At 42.3% G+C, this 11493-nt stretch overlaps 1 protein-coding gene across 1 annotated transcript; it reads left to right on the top strand.

The window, feature by feature from the left end:
- Nucleotides 1–916: 916 nt before the first annotated feature.
- On the top strand, nt 917–11139 carry TMEM114 (transmembrane protein 114; the record flags this gene model as incomplete). Its single annotated transcript, XM_080353902.1, has 4 exons — nt 917–1100; nt 2065–2145; nt 8454–8591; nt 10907–11139. 4 exons carry the CDS (start codon nt 917–919, stop codon nt 11137–11139), a joined length of 636 nt encoding a protein of 211 aa, XP_080210028.1.
- Between the last annotated feature and the right edge of the window lie 354 nt (nt 11140–11493).

The following is an 11493-nucleotide window of genomic DNA, read 5'->3' on the forward strand; positions in this document are numbered from 1 at the left end:
GTGCTGAGGATTACTATGTTTAAATAAACACTGTTTCTCAAGGAGTATTTTCCTTTTAAGTGACCCTGCTGCTGAGACCCTACTGGTTTACAATAGCTTGTTGCCATGGATGGGTAATGATGTCACACATTCTACCCTGTGTCCATGCTAGAAAATAAATGAGATTTATTTTTTTTTTAATGACTAGTAGTTACTTAGCAATTCCCTGGAAGGCCTGAAGAGAATTATGAGTAAGTAAACAAGATGCCCTATTGACCCTGCACTTTGTCGATATGCCAGTGAAACGACGTAGTAAAACCCCACTGTAAATGCTCTGCAGATTTGAAAATAAGGTTGTGTTACTGCGACTCACCTTGTTACCCAACAAGTATCAGTGGGCTGAAAATCAGGAGGGGAGGTAAAGTGTGGCGTGGGGGCTCACACATGAACATGTGTGTCCTTGGAAACTATAGAAATGTGTATGGTTCCGAAGTTTTTGGCAGGGGGTGCACTGGTCGTGTGCTCCTGCTGTCAGTGGCGCTGGGACAGGAGGACGGTCCCAGGCAGGACACACACGTCAGTGCATCATCCAGCAACCACCCCGCTGCTGCCTTCACTCACACAAATTAGGTTAAATCCGTCCTTTTGAGATCAGCATCTGGAAGGCAAAGAACAAGGGGAAATCTCTGGTGAATACAGACAGCAACAGCGAGGTTGTAAGAACACCAGCACTGCCACCGCTCCCTCCCGTCCGCGTCACATCGGGGTTTGCAACGGGGAGGCTTGTGCCCTGAGGTGCGACCATCGCGGAGTCCCGAAGCCGCCCGTGCTGTCTAACAGGGCGGAGCGGGGGCAGCCGGGCGGAGCGGGCCGGGCTGCGGTGGGCCGGGGCTTCTCGCCGGCGGGCGCGGGCGGGTCCAGGCGGGGCGGCGGCGAGATGAGGGCGAGCCTGGGCCTCCTGTCCCTCCTGCTGGCGCTGGTGGGAGTTTCCAGCTTCGTCTTCCTCGTGGTGGCCATCGCGACCGACTTCTGGTACATCATCGATGCCTCCAAGCTGGAGACGTCGCGGAACGGCACGGACGCGCTGAGCTCGCACTCGGGGCTGTGGCGGACCTGCCGCGGTGAGTGGCCGGGGGAAGGGAGGGGGAGCAGGCTGGGGGGAGCCCCGGCGGCTGCGGGACCTGCTGCTCTCCCCCGCCCCTTGGGGTGCTCCGCATCCATCGGCAGCTCTTGGTCAAATCTCTCTTGTGTTACTTGTCGAAGGAATCGTGTTCTGCCACTGTAAGCCTACTATATGTCAACTTTTAATTTAAACTAATTGAATAAATATTAACCACCTGGAAGGAAACAGATGTCTTTTAATTGTCTCCAGGGGAATTAAGGAGCAAAAGTTTTGGGTTCAAGCCATTAAAATGATAAATAACAATATAAATATCATTAAACTATATACATCTATATAAATAAACAATATTAATATAAATAAAAATATGATTACTTTGAAATGTATATCTATACATAATATAAATACAAACAAAATTAACTTAATCCCACGCTAACTAAAGGTAAGTGACTAAAGACTCACCAGGTTCACCAAGTAATTGCACTGCGTTCGATCTCACTTGGTGTTTCAATGTTATGGATTTTAATGAAAGACCCATAAACCCTATGTGGATAATACAGGATTTTCCCCATTTAGTTTAATTTGTATGCCAGGCATATTACCTTTGGTCTTGATTCCACCATTAAAAACAAGTTGCAAGTAACGTGCAGCACAGGTGAGAAAGGCTGTTACTTGCAGTGGCGCAGGGGAGAAGGGGCTGGCTGAGGGAATTGCCCCCTGTGCTGTACTCTGAGCCCTGCTGCGAAGAGCAGATGTTTCCCTTCTGACTTCAGTGGTCGGACTGGATAGGAGCAAAAATTGGCCAGTCCTGGGTACTGAAAATCCTCTCCTTCCCTGCCTAGAAATGACTGTTTTTAAAGCAGATAATACTCTTATGAGTTATATGTACACTAAAAAAAAGAGGATATATCCCAATAACACATTATAGCTTAAATTTTCTCATTGTTTTTTCCCTTCTCTATCAGTGAGGAGCAAATGTTACCCTTTGATAAACCCCTTCTGGCATGAGAATGCAAACATCACTGATTCACACAGGCAGCTTTTATGTGAGTAACTTTTATGTTATTTCTATACCTCATCCACTCTTCCCTCCCTCCTTTGCCATTTACAAGGTCTCGTTTCTGATTCAAAAGGGGAGCTCTTTGAGACAGTGGTTTGACTCTGCTTCTGTACGACATCTGTTGCTGCGTGTGGTCTTTCAATGGGACTACTGTTGACATCACCACCTAATTGATGTCAAGTTCAGCTAATTTATTCCATGGGAGCAAGATATTTCTGCCTGGAATGGCTCAGGAATTGATAAAAATAAAAGGCGAGAATGTCTTAAAATGGTACTCTTTCCCTCAAAACCAGCCATTTCCCTGAGCGATCCTTCAGGGAGACTTGTAGTGTCTTTGGTCCCTCGGTGCAGCATTTCATGATATGGCTAAAAGTGCAGCAAACATGGCAAAGTGAGCCTGAGGTGCTGATGCTAATGTAGCCGTGTTGCACCAGTAACTGGGAAGTTAAAAAAGGAATAAGATCCCAGTGGGTCGCTGAAGCAGATGTACAAACATATCGACGGGTTTGAGACTACAGCACGGGTTGTTTCTGTGCTTTCAAATCGGAAAGTGTCATTTTGTTAATCTTCCTTGCTTAAGACAGAGGTCTTAGCTGATTGGTATTGTTGAAAGTGGGGAGGATCAGTTAAAACGGTGTCTGCTGGATCACTTAATCCTTTAAGAGTTCAAAGTTAATTGAACCTAACCAGACTGAGCACGTTTTAAGTGTGGGCACCTCAACCATTATGTTAGGGATAGTCTAAAGTTTTAGGACAAAACTATTAGCATTTCAAAAGTTGCATTCACATTTGCGAAACATACAGCTGTAGTTTTTCTCAGGTGAGGAGATTTTAGAATACAGCTCTTCAATGAAAGCTGAATTCTGCAAAAACAAAAGCAGACACCATACAGACCTCTTCTTGTTATAAAAATGGTATTGTCTTGTAAACAAAGGACAGCTCTTTTGTAGTAATGAAATATAAAAAAATAATGAATATGAGTAAAAATTGGATTCATATCTGTGTGTTCAGACTCTTTAGAGCCTCAGGGAAATTTTTTATCTCTTACTGTCATATCAAGTACTATTTTTAGGCTCCTGGACAAAGAGTTAGATGTGCGAAGACACGTGCAGATTTTATTACAAGCAGATGTAGTCTGCCTAAAATATATGGGATAAGAAATCAAAGACACTTTTATTGAAAAAACCTACTAGGTTTGATTAGAGTGCCCTACAAAGTGAATTTTTTGATGTTTTAGATGTTGAGCTTCAATGCTTCATTGCTGTTTCAGTGTGGTGAGGCTACAGACCCACAGCAATAGCAGCTGAACATAGGAGATGCCATGTCAGTTCTTCTTAACTTCTAGGAATATAGATACATCTAAGTGACATGCTAGGTTTGTTAAGTTCTGAGATACTACCTCCTACTGCAGCCTTACACTTCTTTCTTAAGTATTTTCTGACTGTGTTCACTGAATCGTGTTTAGGCTGAGCAGGGCAAACCTTCATCTACACAATTTAATCGGAATTTTAGAGGACAATTCTGGGATCATGCATACTAGCGTAGTTAGTAACTTCTGTATGGGTTGCTGCGTGGGGCACACAGGCTAATTGCACAGTTTGCATTTTTTCCCTGTGTGCAGGTGTCTGTGCGAGGCACATTCACATGGAATTAATCTCATTCTGTGTAGCTGTACACCCATATTTCTCACTGTTTGATTGGCAGACTCAATTTCAGGGCCTCTGGCAACATCAAGCGTGTTTCTTGCCCATTATTCCTAAAAAGATTTGGAAGAGCTGTCTCCTAGTGCAGACACTTAACTAACATCAGTAATCCCATCCACTGTTCTTCAGAGCTCACATACTCTTCCTGGCATGTCTTAACTAGACACAAGTTCCAAAAAGGTGGAAGAAAGTCTGTATGTGAGTGCAAAGAGCTGGGTCTAAGTGGGAACAGGAGTGCAAGTCACTGCCAGAAGACAAACCATTAGAGAATGAAGCTTGTTATAAAACCAAGAGTGGAGTGTGCAGCTGCCCACGCACAACTGCTGGGGTTATTCTCCCCAGAGTATTTCTGGTTTTTCTTTTTCAGACAGCACTGCAGTCGGAACCATGAGGTGCGGAGAAGTTAGTGGTTCCTGCAGGGAAGTCAGTGCTTGCTGCAGGGAAACCATCTTTGCAGTAGGAGCAGTTACTGGTACCTCAGCTGGTTTAATGTAACAGCTACCTTGGTCTCTTCCTCAACAAAATTAGTTTAATAGTACAGTTCAACTAGACGGGATTTCCTCACAGCATGTGGACCCTGTAACAGTCACTAAGCAGCTGCTTTCACACTTCTCCCTGCTCTTTATGGGCCTGCTTCATTTTTACTGACTTGGATGTTTATGCTCCTGCTCCTAGTCCCAGAATGTCTTATTCTTTGGCTGCCATTGCAGTTTTCCTGGGGATTTATAGTTCTTCACAATTTTTCCTTAATGGTTTAAGTTACCAGAAGGAAACAGCTAGAGCTGGAATACCAGGAAAGAGCTGGTTCAGAGGCCAGCGAAATAAACCCCAAATGATGTACCTGTAAATTCTAACTTTATTATGGTAGGTGTATACCTAAACAGATCTGCTTTGTTTCTGGACAACAGTGCAGTGTCCTCCAAAGAGGTTTCAGTGAACATTTACTTTGGTACTTAGAGCAGATATTACAATAAATCTATGCAGAAATCTGAGATAACTTTAGCATCACTGCAGCTGAGACCTAATGAACAACAACTTCTGATGAATGTTCTCATTTTCAAATTCATTGATATCGTAGCAATAGAATGTGAACCACAGTGTGTCACTTAACATTTATCACTTTACCCATTCCTGGTATTGAAGGTGTTCGTCAGTGCCCACTTGTATCAAGTCTCTGCAGTTTGTCTTTCAGTTTAGCTCAGACACTTGTTGCATGAGAGGAGCACAAAGCCAGAATGTGGACTCTCTGAGCAATCCTCCACCATCACTTTTTCTCTGCTGAACAGGAGAGAATCCAGGTCTTCATGTCCCTGGGGTTTCAGTCTCACATTTAGCCACACACAGCAGGTCTTTCCTGTTGCTCGTTGTTGGTCTAAGCTGTTTCCTCCCCTCCTTCCTTGCGAGCAGCTCAGGCTTTCCCAGCGCAGCGTTTCTCCCTGCCTCTGCCAAGCCTTCCCAGAGCAGCCCTGCTGGTTTTAGCTGCTGCCAGCATTCTGTTTCAGCTACAAGCTTTGGTCTTCCTAACTGGCTGTTTAGTTGTTGCTGGGGAAGATAAACAGGTCCTTAATTAAGCTCTTCTGAGCTGCTGCCATTTGGAGTATTTCTGATGAGGTGACTACAGCAGATTTCTAGCGACTATTTGCTGTTACAAGCTGTGCAAACCAATTCAAAGTTAGTTTGAAACAGCAAAGCTCCAGCGTGTTAACAGGAGATGATTAACAAAACTGCCAGGTCTGCAGCTGGTACTTTTGATGCCATTCAGGTTTTCTAGGTTATTCCATGGATTTCTCCTACAAACAACTCAGCAACAACTGTGTTGGGTGGTAAATTAGAAATGTCTGCCACATTCACAGAGCTGGACACACTGCTGGTGTCATTCTTACAGACGTTTGGTCAGACCTCTAGTAAAACAGCTTTGGCTAGCTAATGTAAAACTTCATTAACTCACACCAAGCAATTGAAGCATTTTTGCTAGAAAAAAAAAAGAGTTTTTAAAAAATGTTCATCAGTTTGTTTCAGTATTTTCAAGCTTAAACTACTGAATCTTCCGGGTTGGACTGCAGAGAACTCCAGTGTTGAGAAATAGATGTGGGAAACTGAATTCTGTTTTACAGGAAAGTGCACAAGAGGTTGTTGGTTTGGTTTTTTTTTCAATTAATTTTATCAAAATGAAGACAGTTATATGTACAGTACGTAATGAATAAATATGTTTTTCAACACAACCTAAAACCACTAAAATGACTGCAAATTTTATGTTTTGACTTCTTGCACAGATTATTATGGAAGACAGAAACATAGTAAAGATATTTTAAGGCATGTCCATCTATAAACTAATTCTGTCCCTCTAATCATGAATATAATGGCATAATATCATATGCCAGACAGCGTGAATTCAGATTCCTGAGTGGTTTCCATGGCAGCATTTTAGAATAAGTTTCCCAGTCAGTTGCAGAGTTCATAGAAGGACAAATGGGTAATAAGTATTTCACTAAAACACTAGAGGTGATGGAAGTGCTGTTTAACCATATGCATTCCATTAAATATTTGATTTTTAAAAAGCTGCGGGTGATTAATGAGAGACGTGATCCCAGCTGTGTGTAGGAAAAGTCAGGCTCTGTCACAGTGGGATTTTGGGTTTCAGCTGAGATATCCCTAAAACTTATATTTTCACTGAAGAAGGCATAAAAATGTTAATTGCATCAGATTTTATCCCCCCAAGGCCTAAGAGGTGTCTTATGTGCAAGACTAAATCTAAGAGGACACGTGGATGTCAGAATGGTGGGGAATCAAAATCAGGGCTAATACCCTCAGGAAGCACAAATGGGGCAGAAGCCAAACCTGTGCCTCCTACCTCCCTAGAATATGAGAACTAAATAGTGTGCCCAGTCTCTGCTCTGTCACATCACATCCCTGACAACCACTTAAACTATATAAAACTCTTGACCCAAGTTCCATGGCTGTTTCTCCTCTTGGTATTCAACTAAGATATGCAAACAGTTTTGACATAGTGGTTTATACACAATAAGATGAAGATTGACATGACCATTAGCATCCGAGAACTGCTGTAGGTTTGGGTTTCTTAGCCAGCAACAGCAGTCATGGCCGGTTTTGCTGAAGGAAAGTCCAGGGAGTATCCTCAGATTTAGAAGCAAGGAGAGAGGGTGCTCCATTCGGTGCAGAATGCTGCATTCGTGCGTTCTGAGCATCAACTGATCCTGATCTGGGGATATGTGGTACTAGATATGAAAATATAATACCAGTGTAAATAATAGGAAATGGAAGAACAATAGGGCACCTCCTAAAACTTTGTCATTTGCCACATTTTTATTTGTCAGCATGTTCTGTACTACACAAAACAAATAATTATGTCTTGAAACCATGTTCCAATCAAGTAAACAAATCAACAGTGACTGCCCTGATCCCATGCAGGCTCTTCCCACCCTTCCAAGGTTCTAGAACTGAACAGAGATACTGACATGATTGTGTCTTATCTTGGCAATGATACTGAAGAGGATAAGCTGGATCCTTAGCTGGGCAGCTGGAGTACATCCACCCCCGGGGGCAGTTGCAGTGCCCTCAAAAAATTGATCATCTAATCACACACAAACTGTGATCTCTTAGCTGACTTCTTTTCTTTGGGAACCAGCTAATGGTGTATTGTTGTTCCCCTGTGAAATTAAATGAGACACAATGCCCAGAGCCCTTCAGAAAGTGGATTTTAAGTTTTTCTTTCTTAGTAACGCTGCATTTTGGTATGAAATAAATGGATACTGGAAGCTGGAATTACTTTTTTTTGTTGTTATTATTCCATAAAAGGTTGGGTTGAACATTGTGGATAGATTGCATAAGAGGGAACAAACAGTGGATATGAAAAATTACATAGCAACCTTCTGTTTACACAGCTATTAAATGTTACAGGGATCAATAAAGACTAATGTAAAACATTTAGCATGGGAGGAAGCAACCAGGATGGGTTAATGTACTTAGGGAAGCTGCTGTAGAAATCAATGACAGACACAGATTCAGAGCTGGATGGGAAAAATTACCTCTAGTTGATGGTCAGCTGCAACAAAGGAAAAGGTCAACAGTTTGCTGGAACAGCTCAGCAGAGCACATGTGACAGAAAGCAAGCGTTCAACCAAAGCGTCTGCTGGCTCTCACCACTGAACAGAGCATTGCCACGCACTGCAATCTGTGTGGTTTGGATAACCAGGGCTACGTTTTATTAAGGTGGTCAGTGACTACCTAATATGCAACGCACCATCTGTTATCCAGCTAGGCTTAATATCCAAGAACAGTTTAATTACTTAAATATATCCATCTAGACAAACCCTTTGTATTTGTGGTCTCTGTTTGAAACACAGGCTGTGATCCTGTAAAGGGCTTGCTCTGTATGTTACCTTTTTCTCCATACTATACCTTTGTCCTGCCAACTTCAACCAAAAAGCCAAGAGGTTGTCCAGCTCCTTGTTTGTGCAGCCCAGAATAAGGCTTTGATCCTGATCAGGGACTCTGCACTCAATAATTATTAGAACATCCAGTGACACTATAATAAAACATTAAAATATTAACATTTTTCATTTTTCTTCAGACATGCATGGAACATTTGTCATCCTGATGCCCCTCAGCCTGATATTGATGATTTTTGGAGGAATGACTGGATTCATCAGTATTCTTGCCAGGGCCTACCTACTGCTTCTAATGACGGGACTGCTTTTTCTTTTTGGAGGTATTGTATCAAACTCCTGGCTTCGCTCTTTTAAATAATAAGAGATTATATCTGGGAAACATCACTTTGTCTTCCAGGGGAAAAAAAATAAGAGTTTGCTTTTAGAATAATGATGGTGTTCATTCACTTGGTGTCTGTTCAGCTCCTGGTGAGATTCTGGAATAGAAAACTGCCACTTAGCAAAGGCAAATAATCCCACACAACCATACATCCTTGTGGAGTGAATCACACTTTGAACACGGGTTTGCTGTGCCCATTAACACAAAAGATTTAATACTTTCTGAGCACAGTGCCCAAAAATTCTGTGTTTTAGAAAATCATTTATGAATTCAAACTAAAACCATTCTGTTGAAGTAGTAAAACTGTGTTTAAATCCATCTCCGTTTTCTTCTCCGAATAGATTTCAGTACTGTTTTCACAATGTAACTTGAAACAGAAATTTCCCTCAACAGAAAAGGGTTCATTATTGGCCCCCATCACCTGGTCATACAGTCTTGTTTCTAAGAAGAGAAAGCTAAGAGATTACTAGAAGCAAATGCTGCTGTCTCAAAGTCTTGACTGACCTTTTGAGTCTGAAATGCTCTTACGAAGACCAACCATCCTCCGTTATGCTTTTCTTTTGGAAGACAAACTGAGAAAACAAACAAAACTTCGATTTCCTTAGAACACCAGAAAGCTGCATTCACTTAAAAGGCCTAGGCTATTTGAAAAGTACTCCAAATAGCAGGTGAAAGATGAAAAGCCGTGAAGTACAAAGTGTGATTATCCTGCTGAGGAGTGGAGTACTGTGCCTTTTGAAGACACTTGGATTTGCAAAGGTGGAAAGGAAACACAAAGACAGTATTAGGAGAGGGATGCTGGAATATGTTGTGAAAATACAACTAGTTCTGTTTCCCAGCACAGTGTGATCAGGCTGCAGCGTGTTCTTTGGTGTGAGACCAGCCCCTGCTCCCGCTCAGGCGCTATCGTTCAGCTGTTTCAGCTGCATTGAGGCTTGATGCATATAACGGGCATGGATAGTTTTATAGGATATTCTGGTTCGTGAAGTTCAGTATTGATTAGGCAGTTCTGTCTCAGAAAATATCAATATTTGTTGATGCAATTCCAGAAACCCAAGTTCTTTGGAAAACACCAGAACCGATATGTTCCACATCCCAGGACATGCTATATGCTTGCTGTTGTTTTGAAATGCCACCGCATTTACGGGGTATCACAGAACTCAGTGTACCTTGTTGAAAATGTCAACAAATCAGTCATTTCCATTTCTTCTGACAAAACGTATAAAGTCATTTTTCTCCCCCCTTGCAGAGGACTTAGCATAAGGCACAGGCGTCATAGCACGATTATTCATGAGTATGGATTTTGACTGTTGGATAACCCAATACTCTTCTGTCTTGGTTTGCCTCTACTCAAATTTGTCTCTCTGGCAAAAATTCTGACTCATCTAGACTTACACTGTGATTTATTGGAAAGCCAGGCCAAAATTTTCCTCCCTCAGAAATCAGAGAGACACTGTCTTGTCCTACAAGTGTTCCAGTACCTACTTATTCTGGGCTACTGTCCTTTAATCCAGGACCTTTCTATCTTGACTTTCCTGCCACTGATTCAGTAAAGTTATGACTTTGGTCAGTATATGTCTTTTGAGTGACATGGATGCCAGGCCCAGGATGTAGCCTGTGCTCTTGCTAGATGTGCCATTCCCTAAATTTGCTGGCTTCTGTACAGTCCTTTCATTCTAAAAACATCTGGATTCTGTTTGAGTGCCTGTATTGATTTATTTTTAGTCTGCTTCAAGGATGCCTTTGGCTCAATTATTTGGAAGTGACGAATAGTCATGACTCCACAACACTTGGTGAGAGGTGACAGTAAAGACCAATACATTTACGTTGAACGCTTAAACTTTACGATACTCAAAGTTAGAAAACAGCCTAAACTCATATCACCTCTGTCTCCATGGCCTTTCTTGCATAGAGGTAAACTGTATGTGGTGACAGCAATGAGAAATCAGGATGCATTATAACAGAGTATTGAAAACAGAGATGGACATGCGTTAGATATCTGTAGAAGGCATGAGTAGATTTTTATTGTGGGAGGCTTGCTGTTACACATTTTGATTCAGTATTTAACAATGAGAACACATTAAACTCAATGGACAAAAAGAACCCTCTCAACTTCGCTCTCACTCTTCCCTACAAAGTAGCCTCAACTATACTTTAAAGGTGAAGAGAGGCTAACTGGTAATCTGTCCTGGGTAGATAGGAAGGAGTGGCAAAGAAGGCCTAAAAGATATCCAATTATATGTTTTTCTTTCCCAGCTCTTGTTACACTTACTGGGATCAGTGTCTATATTGCATATTCAGCTGCTGCCTTTGAAGAAGCTGTCTGCCTCCTGAGGAGTAAAGATCTCCTGGTAGAAGTGGACATCAGGTTTGGCTGGTCGCTGGCCCTAGTCTGGATCTCCTTTGTTGCAGAAGTGCTCACCGGGGCTGTGTTTCTCCTGGCAGCGAGAGTTGTGGGTCTGAAACGGCGACGTGAGCAGGCGTTGTGAACAACAGGTATCATTGCAACAACAGAACCCTGCAGAGCCTAGAAATGTAGATTGCTTGGTCCGTCTGGCCACTGGGAGTAATAAAAGTGGCAAGGCTGTGACTGAGTATCTTGTCAGCTGCTGTAAACCCTTTTCCTCACAGTTAGCTGTAAACCACAAAGATTCTGATAAATCAGTAGAACATTTCAAGTGCTGTCAATAAGGAAGCCCTTGTGACTTTAGAAGAAAGTACATTGCAGTGTTAGTGTTTCAGAATAATTGCATCTGGCAGCTCACAAGACATCTCCATTCATTGCTTAGAACAGGGCAGATTTCTTGCTTTCTCTTCTCCTTCCTGCTGTCCCAGCAAAGTGC

The sequence above is a fragment of the Nesoenas mayeri genome (assembly GCF_963082525.1).
Source record: "Nesoenas mayeri genome assembly, chromosome: 15".
In the NCBI taxonomy this organism is placed as follows: Eukaryota; Metazoa; Chordata; class Aves; order Columbiformes; family Columbidae; genus Nesoenas; species Nesoenas mayeri.